The 20,773-nt window shown below is 44.7% G+C and overlaps 1 protein-coding gene across 3 annotated transcripts in view; it reads left to right on the top strand.

The window, feature by feature from the left end:
* Positions 1–20,773, top strand: part of P4HA3 (prolyl 4-hydroxylase subunit alpha 3) — a 47,233-nt gene that overhangs the window by 14,384 nt on the left and 12,076 nt on the right. For all 3 annotated transcript variants that reach the window (XR_008630759.1, XR_008630758.1, XM_004618190.2), the window contains exons 4-7: positions 3,101–3,250; positions 10,285–10,336; positions 13,739–13,902; positions 15,553–15,729. Coding sequence is in view for 1 of the 3 variants with exons in the window: in XM_004618190.2 (XP_004618247.2) it covers positions 3,101–3,250; positions 10,285–10,336; positions 13,739–13,902; positions 15,553–15,729 (543 nt within the window). In the remaining 2 variants the exon portion in view is untranslated. The remainder of the gene's footprint in view (positions 1–3,100; positions 3,251–10,284; positions 10,337–13,738; positions 13,903–15,552; positions 15,730–20,773) is intronic.

Here is a 20,773-nt window from a genome sequence, read left to right as displayed (position 1 = left end):
ATTCATGGTTTTGAAGTAAATACAGATTTTTATTGGAAGGAGGAGAGTGAAGAAGGAGAATGAAGGAGAGAAGTGGGAGAGAGAATAACATGCTTAAGAGAGAATGTGGGCTTTTCCCTAGAACTTTTCTCGAGAACTGAGCAAGCAAATCTCACAGCCTCCAGGTCCCTAACACCATTAGGGGGACTCGCCACCAGTAAAATAAACCAGGTTAGCCTTTTTATTTTATTTTTTTCTGTGTGACTCTCAGGATTAAACCCATGTGTTTCACCACTGGTCATGAAATTCCTAATTGTTGAATTCTTCTATTACCCTACCATCTTGAGGGGGAGGGTTGGAGCATACCTTGTGGTGCTTAAGGCTTACTCCTAGCCCTGCACTCAGGAATCACTCCTGGCAGTGATCAGAGGAACCATATCCTGTGCCAGGTATAGAACTGGGGTCAGCTGCAAGCAAAGAAAATGCCTTAACTGTTCCTCCAGTCCTATAATTACCATGCCAAGGATCAAACCAGCCCTGCACACATTCTAGGCAAGTGCTTTATTGCTGAGTTACATCTGTGATCCTACCCTTTTGTTCTGTCTGTTGACTCTTTCCTGATATGTGCCTGATATGTTTCCCCTCTTTGACTGTGTGTTCATTTTTTGAAGGCTTATTTTCCCCTCAGACAGTCTCTGTACAGGGAGTGGTGGAAATATCTCTCCACAGTTTACTGGGTTTTCTTTTCCCAGAAACCCTAGTGATATCACTGGACTCAGATCTGTTTTTTAAAAAAAATGTTGATTGGTTAGGGTTTGTTGTTGTTGTTATTATTTGGGGGGGCGCAGGGGACAGCATACCCGATTTTACTGGCTCTGCACTTTGGGATCACTCTGACAGGCCCAGGAACCATATGTGTTATGACTGAACCTGGATCAGCCGTGTGCAAGGCAAGCACTGTATTGTCTCTATACTATCTCTCCAGCTCCTGGCTTTTTAAAAAATGAATAAGGCACATCCAATTGTGAAGTACCTGTCAACATAGTGGATGGTCTAAGGAGAAACTTTATATCCCAAAGCAGCTATTCTTCAGTGGGTCGGTTTTTTTGAGTTTTGATTCTGTAGTGGGTTGTTTTTTGTTTGTTTGTTTGTTTGTTTGTTTGTTTGTTTTTAGCGGAGGTAGAGGAGGTGCCTCCCTGGGCTGCTTCTGGTTCTGAGCTCAGCGATTGCTCCCAAATTGGGGAGCTTCAAATTGGGTCGGCTGCATGCAGGACAAGTGCATAACCCCTGTATTATCTTGCCAGCCCTTATGAATTAATTTCAATTCCTAGATTTGGGGAAATGTAAGGAAAGTTCATATTCAGTTCTTATGTGGGTATTTATGGTTTAAGCAACCACCCATCCTGCATAGCTTCTGCATACGCTCATAAGATTAGTGTGTAGAATTTCAGCTTTTTTTTTTCTTTTTAGGTTACACCCAGTGATGCACAGGGTGTAATTCCTGTGCTCTGCACTCAGGAATTACCCCTGGCGGTGCTCAGGGGACCATATGGGATGCTGGAAATCAAACCCGGGTTGGCCGTGTGCAAGGCAAACCTCCTACCCGCTGTGCTATCACTCCAGCGCTCTAGTTTTTTTTTTTGGCCTTTTGGGTCACACCCGGTGATGCTCAGGGGTTACTCCTGGCTCTGCACTCTGGAATTCCTCCTGGAAGTGCTTAGGGGACCATATGGGATGCCAGGAATGGAACCAGGTTGGCTGAATGCAAGGCAAATGCCCTCCCCACTGTCCTATTGCTCCAGCCCCTCAGCTTCTTTTTTTGATACTTAGTTATTTGCCATTATTTCCTAAAATATATCTATTTTCAATATATTTACATTTTGTTATATTTTATTCAAATGCCTAAGTCTTGGTGACTGAAACGGTTCTAAGTCATCTCAACCAACACATTGGCGGGGCATGAAGTGCTTCACTAAAAAATTCACTTACAAAAAAAAGTTTAGCTATTTGTAATGATCAGTTTTCATCTCACCCTTTATACAACTAAGAAACCTGAGGGCCAGTGAGAAAACACTACAGGGTATTGTCAGACCTGGGACAGCAAGTGATTTATGGTAGTGTCTCTTGGTTCTGTCCCTGTTTTTCTACCTGTAAGGAAGTGATGCCAGAATTAGATTGTGTTGTCGGAGTTCTTCCAGCTCTATGACTTCACCATTCCTTGCTGCCTCCAAAATCAAGCCCCAGGAACCCCCACGAGCAGGGCTGGTATTTTTGGTAACTGTAAGATGTTAGGTGGGAGTTAATGCCTGTAATGAATGAGTGGCCATCTGCCGCACGTTCCAACATTTAATAAGGAGCAAATCCACTGAGCTTTCATACTATTCCCCTATGGGGCCAGGCTTAAGGTATACTTTATTCATATGCCCTCACTTGATTGTAAGACCTATTAGGGCAGAAATCGCCAGATACATTGAAAATACTGAATAAATGTTAAGTGTATAAATGTAATGCATTCAAGTACTACTGACAAAGTCTTCCTTACAATATGGCATGCATAACTGGCATTTCAGTCTCCTTTCCTGCTTCTCCTCGTTGCAGGTTATAGCCACATTGAACATTTGAATATATTCTTGCTTCAGATATCAGTGTTCTTATCCTTTGCTCCTTAGAAAAAGTTTTCATTGTTCACTATCTTTTTTGTTTTGTTTTGTTTTTTGGGCCACACTTGGCAATGCTCAATGGTTACTCCCAGCTCTGCAGTCAGGAATTACTCCTGGTGGTGCTCAGGGACCATATGGGTATGCTGGATCAGCCATGTGCAAAGCCAAAGCCCAATGTTCTGTATTATCACTCCAGCCCCATTATTCTCTTATCTTAAAAAATGGTTTCTGCTCCGTTTCTGTTCATTCTTTTTGTTCTTCTAAGTAGGCCCATCTTAGGTGCCACTTCTCTGCATCAAGGACAATGCCTTGCATATAGCAGATGTTAATAACTTGAATTGAATCACAGTTGAGATGATAATGCACTTGCTTGGCTTCCAAAGGACTTCTCTTTCTCTCCTTGTCCCCTTACCTCTACCTGTGTGCTCTGGTTTTCATGGCACCTCTCATGTGCCCTGCAGGTGGCCTATGACATGGGGGATTACTATCACGCCATCCTGTGGCTGGAGGAGTCTGTGAGTCTCTTCAAAGGATCTTACGGAGAGTGGAAGACAGAGGATGAGGCGAGTCTGGAGGACGCCTTGGATCATTTGGCCTTTGCCTATTTCCAGGTAGGAGAGAGGGGCTCACTTTATGAACAAATATTTGATGGGTTGCTAGTGTAGTCACACTTCTGCGCTCCCAGCAGTCATAACACACCAGTGTTAGGCCGCAATATCACCAAGTTCTTAAGGGAGGTTCTGGATTGCTGCCTCCTCCCAGCTTCAATGGGGACCATCTGAGAATGCCAGTACGCCCAGCTCCAGAGCTGACTTGGCCTGATGCACAGTACCAGATTCTGTGCCACCTCCAGCTGTAGGTTTTCCCTGGCACAGTTGATCTACAATCAGTTCTGCCTAGGAGGAACCTCATTTTCCTAAATAAGGGAGCTGCCACACTTTGGAATAGCCAAATACCACACTTCCCACCAAAGTTGAACAGTTTTCAAAAACCGCCTGGAAAAATTACAAGAGTGAAGACCCAGAATTCCCAGTACTAATCAACCTTTATACACTGTATGCCTTCCCCACCACACCCATTTCTGATACCTAGTTGCCATCAGCACTGTAGCACTGTCATCCTGTTGTTCATCAATTTGCTCGAGCGGGCACCAGTAACGTCTCCATTGTGAGACTTGTTGCTGTTGTTGGCATATTGAATACGCCATGGGTAGCTTGCCAGGCTCTGCCGGGTGGGCAGGATACTCTCGGTAGCTTGCCGGGCTCTCCGAGAGGGATGGAAGAATCGAACCCAGGTTGGCCGAGTGTAAGGCAAACGCCATACCCGTTGCCATCATTTCCTAAAATACATCTATTTCTGATACATTTATATTCTGTCATGTTCCTGAGAATTTGGCGAGGGAGAATTTGGGTAGCCCTCACCTATGGGTTGCTGCCAAAGCAGATTCGTTCTGGAAGCAGCAAATGACCCTGTTTCTCTCAGGGAAGTTCTTGGTAAGTGGATCTTTGGAGTAAAATCTTCCAGGCTGTTCTTCCCAACTCCAGCTCTATGGCAACATATTCAAATGGAAATAGAATCCCCATGACATCACAAAGGGCAAGAAATAATTGAATTTTAATAGAGGAAGAAAATGGAGCCTTGGCGTGGAGACTGAGAGCAACTAAAAGCGATTAATGCAGAAAAGGCGGTTTTAAATCCAGACCCATGTTACTTTCAGGCCCTGAAGGACCCTTTCATAGTTGAGCTTTGTCTGGTTCATTTACTCATCTTACAGGGCATAGCTCAGTTGACACCAATTTTGTGAAATCTCTCTGATGGTCCTCAGACTTGACTTCTTTGTGCTCTCAAAACTTTCTGAAGCTTTTTAAAAAAATGCCCAGTACTCGGCGCCATCTTGCCGCATTCAACAGAGAAGAATCCGGGCGATCTGGTAAGCAGCGCAGCAGGCCGGAGACTGCTCCGGACCCCAAACCGGGCCAGCAACACCGGGGAGCCAGATGGAGGAGGCACAGCCGGTACACCTTCTCCAGATGGAGCCCCGGCGACAATGAGCAACGACTAACATGGCTCCGGGATGCAGGACTGGGACAACTCTGAACCGCGAAGCTGCTAATGCGGCCACGCAACCTTTTCTAAAAATTGAAAACATACAATCTATTGATGCCATCCAACATGTCTGACTGTTGGAGGAAAATCTCCAAATAACGATAGTGAGATTCTTGTTGAAAATTGAACGTAATCAAAGTAAGGATAGAGTAAAGTGAAAAATGTCCGGGGAGGGCCGGAGCGATAGCAAAGCGGGTAGGGCGTTTGCCTTGCACGCGGCAGACCCAGGTTCGATCCCCGGTATCCCATATGGTCCCCCAAGCAGCGCCAGGAGTATTTCCTGAGTGTAAAGCCAGGAGTAACCCCTGAGCATCGCTGGGTTTGACCCAAAAAGCAAAAAAAAAAAAATGTCCGGGGAGTGGGAGGGGGGTATGCGGGGTTTGGTGGTGGATCAAATATGAAAACTTTGTAACTGTATCTCACAATGATTCAATAAAAAATAAATTTTTTTTTAAAAAAGATCCTCAACCCACCTGTAAAAAAAAAAGCACAGTATGCGAGGCATAGTCTCCAGATGATGTATGGCCCCGTTTGTGTCCTCAGATAAATGTCCCTTTGTGTACCTGCCATTATCATGCAATATTTTATATCTATGTTATGTATATGCCTAACTGGAAAAAAGTTATGTAACATTTTTCATGCTACATCTCTTTTTTTTTTCTTTTTGGGTCACACCTGGCGATGCACAGGGGTTACTCCTGGCTTTGCACTCAGGAATTACTCCTGGCGGTGCTCAGGGGACCATATGGGATGCTGAGAATTGAACCTGGGTCGACTGCGTGCAAGGCAAACACCCTACCTGCTGCGCTATCACTCCAGCCCCCACGCTACATTCTAAGGAAAGCATTATTTCAGTACCTGTTTGTAATAAGAGGCTTTATAGTACAGTCTTTGAAAGTCATAGGTTCTTAAGTCAGACCTGGGTAATATTCCAAAATATCAAAATTTCACATACTATTTCACATTAATCCTCCCAGAATGAGTCCTTCTCAAATGACTCATTTTATTAATAGATAAACATTGAGTAGAATAGCACTTAGCCTGAGAAAGGAAATTGTGCCCATGCTGGCCCTTGGTGACACCTTGAGGACGCCCCAGTGAGTGCAATGAGCAATCACGAGATGTGTCCTGTGTGGTTCTCCTTCCAGGTGACCCTGAGGAGTCAGGTGCATGTAGAGCCTGGTGTTTTTGGCTGGTAGAGAGCTCAGAGGCTGGGGTGCAGGGCAAGCAGGCTCAAAAACCTGAATTTGATCCCCAGCACTCCATGAACTCCTGCATACCCCTAGGGAACCCTCAGTGTCTACGGGCTGCATGATGTGCCCAGGCACTGGCCCATTCAGCTTGCTGGCATGGCCAGGCTGAGTATTACCTGGAGAGGCCCCAGGCTTAGGGCCACAAACCTAGCAGTAACAAAGATTACGCACCAAGCACAGTGCTCAAGGTCTCTCCTGGCAGTGCTCAGGGGACATCCGGTGCTGAGGATTGAAACTGAGCCTCTTACATGAAAAGTCGGCACTTCAGTCTTTGGAGTTAGTTCCCTGGATGAAGGATGGTGGGATATTTGTTTTATTTTTCCCCTTTGGTCATTGCTTTTTCCCTTGTTGCTTGCTTTTTTAAAGAAAAAATTATTTGGAGCTGGAGCAATAGCACAGTGGGTAGGGCGTTTGCCTTGCACATGGCTGACTCGGGTTTGATTCCCAGCATTCCATATAGTCCCCTGAGCACTGCCAAGAGTAATTCCTGAGTGCATGAGTCAGGAGTAACTTCTGTGCATTGCCGGGTGTGGCCCTCCCAAAAAAGAAAAAAAAAGAAAAAATTATTTATGGGGTTGGAGAGATAGTACAGTATGTGGAGTGCTTGCCTTGCATGTGACTGACTGGTTTGACTCCTGGCACCATATATGGTCCCCGAGCCCTGCCAGGAGTGATCCCTGAGTGCAGAGCCAGGAATAAGTCCTGTGCACCACTGGGTGTGGTTCCCAAATCAAAATAATAATAATAGTAATAGTAATAATAATAATAATTAGACATTGTGATTTGCATGGCTGCTTACAATGGCTTCTTTGGCATACAATGTTCCCCCCTCCAACACATCCACCAGCTGTTCCCTTCCCTTCACCACGTACCCCAGATTCTTTCCTAGCCCCAACTGACTCCTTGACAGTTACATTAAACTTTGTCACCGTTGGGGTCTCATAATTTTGATATCTAGTGGTCTGGAAGTATACTTCACGACTATACCGTGAGGGGTCTCCAAGCCCTCTGATCCCTCTGTTACTTGCTTGCCGCTCCATTTCTATTTTGTCAGCATTAAGAATGTTGGTTTTGCACCCCCCAAATACACGATCATCTAATCTTTGATAAGGGAGCAAGAAATGTGAAGTGGTGCAAGGAAAGCATGTTTAACAAACTGTGCTGGCAAAACTGGACAGCTACATGCAAAAAAATGGGCTTATACCTCCACCTATCACCATGTACAAAAGTCAGATCAAAATGGATTAAAGACCTCAACATCAGACCAGAATCCCTAAGGTACATTGAAGACAAGGTTGGCAAAACCCTCTACGACATTTAAGCCAACGGTATCTTCAAAGCTGACATGCCACTGGCCAAGTAAGTGAAAATAGAGATAAGTAAATGGGACTATCTCAAACTAAGAAGCTTCTTCACCTCAAAAGAAACAGTGACCAAAATACAAAGAGAATCTACAGAGTGGGAAAGGACATTTACGCAGTGCCCATCCGATAAACGGTTGATATCAAGGATATACAATGCACTCGTTGAACTCCACAAGAAGAAAACTGCCAACCCGATCAAAAAATGGGGTGATGAAATGAACAGAAACTTTCCCAAAGAAGAAATCCAAATGGCTGAGAGGCACATGAGAAAATGTTCAACATCACTAATCATCAGGGAGATGCAGATCAAAACAACAAAGAGATATCATCTCACACCACAGAGACTGGCCCACATCCCCAAAAACAAAAGTAACCGGCATTGGAGTGGATGTGGGGAGAAAGGGACTCTCCTTCATTGCTGGTGGGAATGCCGACTGGTCCAGCCCTTTTGGAAAACAATTTGGACAATTCTCAAAAAATTAGAAATTGAGCTTCCATTTGACCCAACTATACCACTCCTGGGAATATATCCCGGAGAGGCAAAAAGGTATAGTAGAGATGACATCTGCATTTCTATGTTCATTGCAGCACTGTTTACAATAGCCACAACCAGGAAAAAACCAGAGTGCCCAAAAACAGATGACTGGTTAAAGAAACTCTGGTACATCTACACAGTGGAATACTATGTAGCTGTCAGAAAACATGAAGCCATGAAATTTTCATATAAGTGGATCAACATGGAAAGTATCATGCTGAGTGAAATGAGTCAGAAAGAAAGAAACAGACATAGAAAGATTGCACTCATATGTGGAATATAAAGTAGCTGAGAGGTACAAGCTTGCAAGGATCCAATTTCTGGCAGATATTTCTCTGGACTTAGTTACTAAAATACTAAAATACAGAAATACAAAACCGTGCGGCTGCTAGTGCGGCCCTTGACCTCATATCTCTTCATTCTCAGCAATGGAAAACAAATTATCAAATGCTTCCTTTTCAGCAGGTCCGACTTTAGGGGGGCAAAAATCCAAACAATAATAGTGAGTTTTTTGTTGAAATACTGAATGTAATCAAAGTAAAGTGAAAGTAAAGTGAAATTTATCAGTTACACAGGCGGGGAGGGGGACTGGGGAGGTAGGGGGGAGGGGGGATGTATACTGTGATTCTTGGTGGTGGAATATGTGCACTGGTGAAGGGATGGGTGTTTGAGCATTGTATGATTGAGACTTAAACCTGAAAGCTTTGTAACTTTCCACATGGTGATTCAATAAAAGAATAAATTAATTAATTTAAAAACAAGAATGGTTGTTTTGGGGGCCAGAGCAATAGTAGAGTGGATAGGGTGCTTACCTTGCATGCAGCTGACCAGGTTCATTCCCTAGCATCCCCCTATGATCCTACACTCTCACCAGGAATGATCCTTGATGATCCCTGAGTGCCAAGCCAGAGTAAGCCCTTAGCATTTCCAGGTGTGGCCCAAAAGCAAATAAACAAATGATGTGTTTAGGGGTCAGAGAGATAGTGTTGTGGGTAAGGTGCTTGTCTTGCACGTAACCAACTTGAGTTTGCTTTCCAGAACCCCATATAGTCCTCCTGAGCACAACCAGGAGTGATCCCTGAGCACAGAGCCAGAAATAAGCCCTGAACATAGCCGGTATGACCCTTAAACGAAGAGAATGCTGGGTTTTCAGGGCTAGTGAAGGGGCTAAGGGAATTGGGTGTTGAAGTGATGTTGCCTATAAGAGTTTGAGTTTAGGTTTTATTTTTTGGATGGACTTTCCCAAGCAATGCTTAGGGAGTTTGGGGACTCTACTGGTCACCTGGGTAACACAGTTGAATTCTTGGTCCCAGTGGGTGGGAGTGGGGATAGGGCAGAAAGGGGCGGGGTGGGGCACACCAGAGTCACCTGAAGTGCTGGGGGTCTTCACAGAAGTACCTGGTGATGTTCAGGGGCTCATGTAGTGCTGAGGATTGAACTTGGTCTATGCTCCCCTGAAAATCAACCTGGCCCATAGAGTTTCAATTTCTTGCTTTCTTGCCTTCTTGCTTTCTTGCTTTTGGGGTCACACCCAGGGATGCTCAGGGGTTACTCCTGGTGGTGCTTGGGGAACCATTTGGGATGTCAGGGACTGAACCTGGGTGGGCTGCGTGCAAGGCAAACACTCTACCCGCTGTACTATCACTCTGGCCCGCATTTCAATTTCAAAATGAAATTGATGTTCTCTTTTTGTAAAACCACAATTAAAAGTAATATTGAAAAACATTCTCTTTGAAGACTATGTGACAGTATAAAAATATTTCTGAATACAGTGTAGAACGAAGTCACCACCAGGAAACCCAGGGCCAGGGCCCACTGACACTTGGCTGAGTGGGCCAGTGGCTCAGTCCTGCTGCTTGGGTTCTCAAGGACCCCCAGGGCTGCACCCGGGTATGCTTAGGAGACCCTGTGGTGCTGGGGTCTAAATCAGTGTCAGCCGTGTTCAAGGCTTGTGCCTTAACCTGGTACTAGCTCTCTGGCCCCTTTACTAGAGGTATCATAGTTCCAAATGTTTAATAATTAAATGCGCCAGAATAGCAACACCCTGTAATCCCACGACATTGCATGCTGTAAGATTTAAAGGTGCTTTAGAAATTATGTTTTCATTCTTTTTCCTCCCTTTCCTGGGGAGGGTGGTAATAAGTCATGTGTGATGGAGGTAACGGAGCCTCGAGTTGCCTGCAGAAACTGATCCTGAATTTAGACAAGAATCTCTCATTTCTAGGCTGCTGCTGTTCATGGAAATATATCAGATTACCTATTTGGGGCAAGACTGTTTTATAGTTGTTTTTTCTTTTTTTTAAAAAAAAATCTGCTTAGTGGTTTACCACAGGAGGTATCCTTAGTAGTTAACTCTTTCTTTTCCTTTTCTTTTTTTTCTTTTGTAGGCGGGAAATGTCTCATATGCCCTCAGCCTGTCTCAAGAGCTTCTCCTCTACAGTACGTGATAATAAGAGACAAGCCAAAGGCTTGATTCAATGGGAAATCTCTTCTGCTCACGGGCCTTTCGTCTCTGCAAGTGAAATGCAGCTACCTGATTATGTTTAACTTATTTCTCCATCCAAGGCATATTTCTTTTCCTTTGTCTCACTACTCCCAGCTCAGTGTTAGGGAAGGATCAGGCCCAGGGCTCTTCGCCTGCAAAGCGTGTGTGCACCTCCAGTTCTTTGAGATACTGCTGCGGCCTCATCACTAATTTTTGAATTTAATGCATCAGCGTACTAGGGGCAGTTTTGAAATTAGTGGGGAAATTGCTAAGAGGGAGATATTACCTTCCCCCCTTCTCCTCCACTCCCATCCCAGTTGGGTGTTTGCGGGGGCGTATGTGCAGGATTGGGAGCCACTTTGTGCAAACATTTAAAAATGTTTTAAACCTCAGGAAGATGATAGGGAATGGAGGCAGTCAGTACGGAGAGTGAGCTGGAGTGTTCACCTCGACTACTTAGCAACAAACAGGCCTCAATTCTTCCCTGAACCCACAGCAAGTATCCTGCCCAGCCAGCCTCAGGGATCAACTGTAACTCTCTCAGGCAGCCCTTTGCTAGTTTGTTAGGAAGGAAAATTGATGCTCTCAGTGAGGAGGCGCTCAAGCTGAGCCCACTGAGCTTTAACACCTGACCTAGCTGACAGTTTAAAATCTCCAAAGATCAGTGTGGACTTTTGTGATCAGCAGCCAATCTTTCTATTCCCCAAAGGAAGCTGAGAAAATCTGCCAGGAGACCTTTTTCCATTCCCTATAGGCATAGTACCTAAACCTGAAATAATTCCCTCTTCCCTTTTCTTGTGCACTTTCTCAGTAATTTCTCAGAAATTACTCCTGGCTGGCTATGAAGGATCATATGAGATGCTGGGGATTGAGCCCCCGTTGGCTGAGTGCAAGGCAAGCTGCCTACCTACTGTGCTGTCTCTTTGGCGCCTGGTATAGCCTTCGGAACTCTCTTCTACTTGCTAGATGTGGTACTGTCCAGTCCATGAATTATTCACTAAAGCAAATTAGACCTTTAAAATTAAGTTGGTTGGATTTTTATTTTGCAAGTTGTGAAAAAGACTTTCTAGTTTAACTCTGCTTAGGTACTTTTGCTTAAAGTTTTGGTGGTAGAAAACTGGATAAGTTTTTCTTTAATAATATATTTGGATACTAAGATAATAACATCACTATTATGTTTTCAAATTCACAAATTAATGTAGGAAATGATATGTACTTATTGTTAGTGAATCTGTTTAATAACATCCCTTTCTGATAAAGCAGCTAACCATAGGATAAAGAAGTAGCTGTGTGATTAGAAATGTGGGTGATTAATAGTACAGGAAAAGCTCTAACCTGACCCCTCTTTTTTCCTTTGTGCTAGATCTATTAAAATCTCTGCATTTTACAGAAAACCCCAACTATGAGCAGTCAGTCATAGTTGGATAGGTGAGATTCAACAAAGGAAGATTCCCAGTTCCATTGCTGACTTGGTGTTCTGTTCTTCTAAACTTTATTTCTCCTCTCTTTTTTTTTTCAGGGGAGGAGGGGAATCCTCAGGAGCAGAGCTCAGGGTGTTCAGGGGCTACTCCCCGTGATTCTCAACCAACTGGGTGGTGTGGTTGACTGCAAGAGCCCAAGGATGCAGAGTTCTGCAGGCTCTGTGGTGTTGGGGACCCCCAGGGCTACCTGGAGATAGGGGCCACCATGGCTACAGACAGCAGCATTCAGGGGTCATGCCAGGGATTATGCTGGCATCTGTCCAGCATGCGCCCTAACTAGTACTATCTCCCCTGCTCTGTCCTCTCTCTCTCTCTCCTCTTGTTTGCAAAAGGGTGGTAAGTTCTGCCCCTTCCCTGACTCATTTGCCAGGGTGATGGTGATTAGAAGCACATTGAGCTCCTAAGAGCTAACTCCTGTGGGGGCATTAAATCAGTTCTGCATGGGGATGGAGCGAGAATGCAAAGGCGCTTGTCTGTGCATGGCTGGCCCAGGTCATCTTGGAGCCCTCCAAGGAGTGATTCCTGGTGCAAATCCAGGTGGAAGCCCTGAGCAGAAACATTTTGGAGGTGTTGAATGTGGGCCCCAAGCCCCCCAAAATAAAATAAATCAATTCAGCATCTCCCGACATGTACTGAGAATTGTGCAGAGAAGCAAAAGTCAGCCATCTTGGGGGTGGGGCTGGTTGCCAACCCAGCGGACGTTGTGCAGCCAAAGTGGGTACAAACAGGTGGCCCGAATATGATAGATATGAGACCCCCACGGTGACATAGGCTAGAACCAAATCTGGAACCCTTTGTTTCTATCCCTCTGCCTCATGTCTTAGGAATGTTGAAGGACCCAGTAGAATCGAGAACAAATTCACTTACAGTTTTCCAAGGGAGAGTAGCCTGGGTCTCTCCCGTTGGCCCTGGCTCTACACACTTTTTATCCAGAGCACTTACTTGACATGTTTGTATGTCACTGTCACTGTCACTGTCATTGTCTTCTCGTTGTTCATCAGTTTGCTTGAGCGGGCACCAGTAATGTCTCCATTGTGAGACTTGTTACTGTTTTTGGCATATCGAATATGCCATGGGTAGCTTGCCAGGCTCTGCCGTGTGGGCGAGATACTCTCAGTAGCTTGCTGGGCTCTCTGAGAGGGGCGGAGGAATCGAACCTGGGTCAGCCACGTGCCCTGCTGCTGTGCTATCGCTCCAGCCCCAATGTTTGTATGTAAGTAGTTTTATTTCAGGCAGGGTTGGGAGGGGGGTGTGGATCAGACTTGGCAGTGCTCAGAGGCTACTCCCAGCTCCGTGCTGGGGAGTTGTTCCCTGCAGTGCTCAGGATTGACTGCGGTTGGCCACAAGACAAGAACCTTAACTCCTCTATCCTATCTCCTGCACCTTATGTAAGTTCACACTATTGTGTTTATCCATTAAACTCTGTGTTCTGGGATTTCCAACACAGTGTCTGGTACATAGTAGATACTTATTGAAGATTTTTTTTTATTTTTGGGTCACACCCAGCGATGCTCAGGGGTTACTCCTGGCTTTGCACTCAGGAATTCCTCCTGGCAGTGCCATTCTCGGGGGACCATATGGGATGCTGGGAATTGAACCCGGGTCAGCCGCATGCAAGGCAAACGCCCTACCCGCTGTACTATCACTCCAGCCCCACTTATTGAAGATTTATTGAAAATATGGATAAATTAACAAATGAATGCAGAGAACTGGCCACCACCACACTGCCCTGGAGCCCCTATCCTGTGATCATTTGCCACTCGAGGTGGTAAAGGAACATTTTTGCCATTTGCAACAGTGAGGTTATAGGAATCCTTGGCAGCACCTCTGGGCCAGTTTGCTCATCTGTAATGTCCCCTCTTCTGAATTCTCCAGGCCCAGACAATAAGAGGATGGCCAGGAATATCCTGAAATACGAAAAGCTCTTGGCAGAGGACTCCAAAAAGGCAGTAGCCAACTCTGCCATCCGGAGGCCCAATGTCCCGCACCTGCAGACCAGAGACGTCTACGAGGAGCTGTGCCAGACCCTGGGCTCTCAGGTGGGACTCCTCGAAACAGACACGGGTAGAATAATTTTGGCTAGAGAGGGAAAAGGTTAACTTGGGACAGTGTAAGGGGTACGGACTGTGGCATTGAAAATATTTATCAAACTCTTTGGCTACCATGAGTGACCACATTCTGAATCTCCCACGTTTTGGATTTTGTATCACACCTGGCCGTGCTCAGAGCTTATTCCTGACATGCTCAGGAATCATGCTTGGTGTCATATTCTGTACAGAGGATTGAACCAGGGTCAGCTGCTTATAAGGCAGATAAATTTTGTAAAAAATTTTTTTTAATTGAATCACCATGAGATACACAGTTACAAAGTTGTTCCTGATTGGGTTTCTGTCATACAGTGTTCCAACACCCATCCCTTCACCTGTGTATATTTCCCACCACCAGTGTCCCCAGTTACTTTCACCTTCCCACCACAACTGCCGCTATAGCAGGTACATTTCTCTCTCTCTCTCTCTCTCTCTCTCTCTCTGTCTTTCTCTCTGTCTTTCTCTCTGTCTTTCTCTCTCTCTCTCTCTCTCTCTTTCTCTTTTGGCATTATGGTTTGCACTACAGGCGACCCTTTACCTACTTTCAACACTCAGTTCATGATCCCTTCTCTATCCTAACTACCCTCCCCAATCCCTCCGCTTGTGGCAAGCTTCCAACCGAGAACTAGACCTCTTGGCCCTTGTTTCTACTGTCCTTGGGTATCAGTCTTATACTCTGTTTCTTTTTTATATCCCACAAATGAGTGCTTGTTCCTCTCCCTCTGACTCATTTCATTCAGCATGATACTCCCCATGTCCGTTTATAGACAAATGTAATGACTGCATATTTTCCTGGTGACTGAGTAGTATTCCATTGTGTAGATGTCCCATAATTTCTTTATCCAGTCATCTGTTCTCAGGTACTGCAGTTGTTTCCTGATTCTGGCTATTTCGAATTGTGCTGAATGAATATAGAAGTGCAGATGTCGTTTCTGCTGTGTGTTTTTGGGTCCCTAGGGTATATTCCCAGAAGTGGTATTGCTGGGTCAAATGAGGCTCAGTTTCTAGTTATTTTGAGGAACACCTATATTGTTTGCCAAAAAGGCTGGACTAGTCCTCATTCCCACCAACAATGAAGGAGAGTTCCTTTCTCCCTGGATCTGCATCAGCACTGTTTTTTCTTGTTCTTTTTGATATGGAACGCAAACACCTTAACCCCTGTACTACCTCTCTGACTCTCAAGTGTTTTTTGTTGATTTGGTTTGGTTTTTGTGTGGTGTTTAGCAGCTACTCTGGGCTTATTTCTTGGGGAGCCATACAGTGCCAGGAGTTGAACCCGGCTTCCCACATACTGAACATGTGCTCCAGCCTGTTGACAGATCTCGCTGGCCCCATACATTCAGGTGGGTTTTTTTTGTGGGGGGGTCACACCTGGCGATGCACAGGGGTCACTCCTGGCTCTGCACTCAGGAATTACTCCTGGTGGTGCTGGGGGAACCATATGGGATGCTGGGAATCAAACCTGGGTCGGCCCCGTGCAAGGCAAACACCCTACCCACTGTGCTATGGCTCTAGTCCCTGAAGTGTTTTTTTCTACTGAGTTTCTCTTATGTTGTTGCTTCTAGAACCTTCCCCTTGATTAAGTCTAGACTTCCCTTACAGCCCACTCACTACCAGATCCCCAGCCTCTCCTGCTCCTATGAGACCAATTCCAGCCCCTACCTGCTGCTTCAGCCCGTCCGGAAGGAGGTCATCCACCTGGAGCCTGACATTGTTCTCTTCCATGACTTCGTCAGTGACTCGGAGGCTCAGAAGATCAGAGGGTTTGCAGAGCCATGGGTGAGTCCCCAGGGCTTGTCAGGGTTTCCCTCTGTTCACCTCCACCACTGTCTCTGAGCACCTTCACTCCCCTGCCCCCCACCACATCTCACTGCCATGGTAAGCTCAGTCCCGGAGGGAAATGTCCTCCTGGGGGCAGGCAGGGGACGGGGGTGTCAAAATGTTGTTTTCAGAAACTCTATTATTGACTGTATTGTCAAATTATAAATCACAGTGACTAAAAGAAAAAGGGGGGAAAGAATTATGTTTAACTACATATTTGTACTTGATTGTGTTTGTGTATGCTGAGAAAAAATTGTAAATAGTGTTTTCAATCAAAATGTAATGTGAGCCACATAGATCGTCCTAAAGTTTTAGTAGGCACATTCCAAAAAAGTGAAATCCATGTAAGTTTCCTTTTGTGTCTTTCCCTTTCCTGGAGATCCAGAATGTGGGGGACTGGTCGCTCAAATGACTTGGTATTTCATCATTCCCAGAGTTCCAACTGCCAGCCACTCCCTAAAACATATTACTGGTGAACAACACAGAAGTGGCTGACTCTGGAGATAGGAGATAGTCTGGGAAGAGATAGAGGCATTTTTCTGGGATGTTGCAAAGGGGCTCTCCATCTATTCTTAGGGAATGCACTTGTTAAAATTCAGCAGTTGGGGCAGATGTGTGGCTAAGGGGTAGAGCACAAACCTAGCATGCGTAAGTGCATAAGGTCCTGTCCTGGGTTTACTTTTTTTTTTTTACTCCAAAAGTTTCTTTAATACTAGTATTTCTTTGCAGTTTGTCTGTTTGTTTTTCTTATTAAGACACTGTGGTTTACAAATAATACAGTTGTTTCAAGAATACAATGTTCCAACACAAATCCCACCACCAACATCCCCTTCTCTCCACCCAGAATCCCTCCCATCCCTCAGCCTGCCCCCCTTAGCAGGAATATGATAAATTTATTTCATATGGCTTGCTCCAACAAAATTTAAAGGAATGGTAAATAAAATTATACAAAAATGAATCAATAAAATTTATGTTGTGATGATTGATTTCTAGGTTTATACCCTTTCTTAATCTAATAGAGGACAATCATACGCACCATTACTAAGTGCCACAGTCAATGCCACATACTGGGAACTTTTCCTGTCCCTTAAATGAGCTCTATTAACACATCTGGTTTTAAAGCTATGCATTCCCTAAGCTGTTGCCTTTCCATGAAGCTCTGTACCATTCCTTCAAATCTGAATGACAATCTAGCTGAATAGTGTATTCTTGATGAGATGTTCATTTCCTTGAGTGTTTGTACTATATCCTTCTATATTCCTCAGGCTCCTAGAGTGTCATTTGATAGATCTACTGTACATCTTATGAACTTTCCTTTGTAGGTAACTTTGTTTTATGATCTTCTTGCTTTTAATATTCTGTCTCTGTCTTTAGATTTTGTTATTTTGAGTACAATGTGTCTTGGCGTTTCCTCAGTTGAGTCTATTTTTGCTTGGACCCTTCAGGCCCCTTGGATCGCTGTACTGTATTCCTCAGTTCTCGGAAAATCCTTTTTTTTTTTTGCTTTTTGGGTCACACCTGGCGATGCATAGGGGTTACTCCTGGCTCTGCACTCAAGAATTACTCTTGGCGGTGCTCAGGGGACCATATGGGATGCTGGGATTCGAACCTGGGTTGGCTACGTGCAAGGCAAACGCCCTACCCTCAGTGCTGTCGCTCCAGCCCCTCTCGGAAATTCTTATCAATGGTTTCTTTAACCATTGTTTCTCCATCATGTTTCCCTTCTTGTTCTTCAGGGACTCTAATGATTCTTACATTGCTCCTCTTAAACTCATCCTATAGCTCTCTAGTATGCTGTTCATTTCTTTTCACACTATTTTTTTTTTCGGTTTTTGGGTCACACCTGGCGATGCACAGGGGTTACTCCTGGCTTTGCACTCAGGAATTATTCCTGGCGATGCTCAGGGAACCATATGGGATGCTGGGAATCGAACCCGGGTCGGCCTCGTGCAAGGCAAACGCCTACCCACTGTGCTATCGCTCCAGCCCCTCACACTATTTTTTACCTCCTGCTGTTCCCTAGTGATTTTCTCCTTCACATGTTGGAGCTCCTCGATATTTTACTCAGCTGCTATTATTCAGAACTTCCATAATTTTTTAAATATCATCTGCCATACTCTCTATTTCTATAATTTCTGATTATAGTTGCTTTTTAATTTTGACTCTTATACTTTTTTTGTGCTTTGCTGATGACCTGTGCCATCATTTTTTGAGATCATTAAGCATCCTCATCATGGTGTCACTAAAGACATTGTTGAGGATTTTCTGAGCTGGTTGGTTTTCACCATTGGTTTTCTAGTGTTCTTTCTGTGCTGAGGGTAAGACTTTGTAGTTATGCTGGAGGTTTCTCTCTTTCCTCTCTGCTGCCCTCACTGACTGTCAGGAAGCACAACCGTGAGTAGCTTGTAATTTGTTGAGTATATTGATCCTTCAGAGCCTGTGGTACAGGCCATTAATATGGCATGGATTCAGGAAGAAAGGGACTCTCCTTTGATGTTGGTGGGAATGCTGACAGGCTGCTGGGACCTAGCTGGAAAGGGAGGGGTCCCACCCCCCATTCCAGAGTAGGCCCAGTGATGTCACCTGAAGGCACACCTCACCTGGAGTGTCAGAGCAGCAAGCAGAAGGTCCAAGGTCCTGGGTTTTATCCCGAGCTCCAGAAAAAAGCAAAACCTTAGTAAATGATCGTTGTATGAAAAATTTATCAAAATATATTGGAGAGGAAGTCTCCCATCTGTAAATCATCCCATATAAGTGGTAGAAAGACATAACTAGTCAGAAGAGACAGTACAGCAGGTGAGGTGCTGCCGGCCCCCCTTCAATACCTGAAACTCCTGAGAACCTCCAGGATTGATTTAAACACAAAGCCAGGAGTAAGCCCTAAGCACAACCAAGTATGGCTCAAACACACACACACACACACACACACACACACACACACACACACACCAAGAAAAAAAACACTATTAGTAGAGAAAAGGTAAGGTGGGTAGAAAGGCAGGGGCAAGGAGTGCTGTTAGGATAGATTTATTTAACACATTACAGAGAAAAGCTAATCAAGAAAATGTGATGCTGGAATAAGGACAGACTCTCAGACCAGTGGTGTCAAATTGAAAGCCCATAGCTAGATCCTCAAGTGTATCATCATTTACTCTTTTTCTTTTAAATGTAGGAGTACTGCTACTTATTTAGCCATTGATTAAGCTGATTGAATTGGACATGAACTCCACATTACTTTTTTAAATTTTTTTTAATTGGATGTTCATGAGATAGACCATTACAAAGCTGTTCATAATTGGGTTTCAGTCACACAATGATCCAGCACCCATCCCTCTACCAGCGCACATTTCCCACCACCAGTGTCCCCCGTTTCCTTACCACCAGGCCCCAACCTTCTCACACCCACCCCCAGCCTCCCCCTATGGGAGGCACTATCCTTCTGGCTCTCTCCTTTTCTTCCTTTTGTGCATTATAGTTTGCAGTACAGGTGCTAAGAGGTCATGGTGTTTGTTCAGGGCATTTGGTATTTTTATCAGAATGGTAGGCTGGAGTAGCTGGTGGCCACTTTGGGATATGGATGTGACTGCTGAAGTTTCCAGAAGTACAGGGAAGTGGCGGGGAGGTAGCCCATCCCAACCCTGAGAAGGCTGCCTGGAGATTTCAGTCACAAAACCTGCATAAAAGAATTTTCAAAAGATTATATATTGGTGAGGCTGGAGCAGTAGCACAGTGGGTAGGGCGTTTGCTTGCATGCAGCCGACCTGGGCCAATTTCTCCATCCCTCTCGGAGAGCCCGGCAAGCTATCGAGAGTATCCTGCCTGCACAGCAGAGCCTGGCAAGCTCCCCGTGGCGTACTCCGTATGCCAAAAACAGTAACAAGTCTCACAATGGAGACGTTACTGGTGCCTGATCAAGCAAATCGATGAACAATGGGAGGATAGTGCTGCAGTACTATATCTTGGTGAGGTCCATCCTGAGATGGTGGAGGTTTCTCTTTCCTCTCTGCTGCCCTCACCGAATGTCAGGGAGCAAAACTATGAGTACCTTGGATTTTGGATTGTGGAAGCAAGCAGCTGTCAGGGGCTCTGCTTGGGTGGGCATAGGCCAGCCCGCCCCTCTCTGATTTATCCTGGTCTGTTCAGCCATGCACGGGTCCAAGCTTGACTGTGGCTTTAGATCTCTTTTGAGATTTAGTTATGGGTCTCTGAAATAAGTCCAATAAATGAGCTTGTACATCTGAACTGGAGGTGGTTTGTGGGCATGACTCCCACATACCTAACTTTTGGCCTTTTAATTTTTTGTTAAACTTGGTCCCAAGAGTTGGGGTCCAGCCAAAGGCACAGCAGCAATTTTGGGGTATCAGGAAGCCTGAAGGCACTATCAGGCTGCTGATGCAATTGCCCCGCAGATACAGTTTGACCTGCTGGCAGCACCATACCCCCCATCATTTACTCTTTAACTGAAAAATGTAAGAGTATTAAGTGGAGCAAGGAAAGCCTCTTGAATAAATGGTGTTGGGGTAACTGGTCAGTCACAGGCAAAAAAGAAAAGAAGAACTTAGACCTGTCTTACAGTATGCATAAAGGTCAATTCAAATGGACTACAGACCTGGTATCAGGCCTGAATCCATAAAGAACTGAGGAAAACATAGGTAGAACCCCTCATGACATCTAATCTAGAGGCAACCTTAATTTATTTCATGTGAATTTTTAAATGAAATACTATTTTTAAATTCAGTTATCCATAACAAGAGAAAGATATAGTGGAAGAAAGAAAGAAAGAAAGAAAGAAAGAAAGAAAGAAAGAAAGAAAGAAAGAAAGAAAGAAAGAAAGAAAGAAAGAAAGAAAGAAAGAAAGAAAGAAGGAAGGAAAAAAGGAAAGAAAGGAAGAAAGAAAGAAAGAAAGAAAGAAAGAAAGAAAGAAAGAAAGAAAGAAAGAAAGAAAGAAAGAAGGAAGGAAGGAAGGAAGGAAGGAAGGAAGGAAGGAAGGAAGGAAGGAAGG

The sequence above is a fragment of the Sorex araneus genome, chromosome 6 (genome assembly GCF_027595985.1).
Source record: "Sorex araneus isolate mSorAra2 chromosome 6, mSorAra2.pri, whole genome shotgun sequence".
NCBI lineage: Eukaryota > Metazoa > Chordata > Mammalia > Eulipotyphla > Soricidae > Sorex > Sorex araneus.
This window is presented reverse-complemented; position numbering and strand designations above follow the sequence as displayed.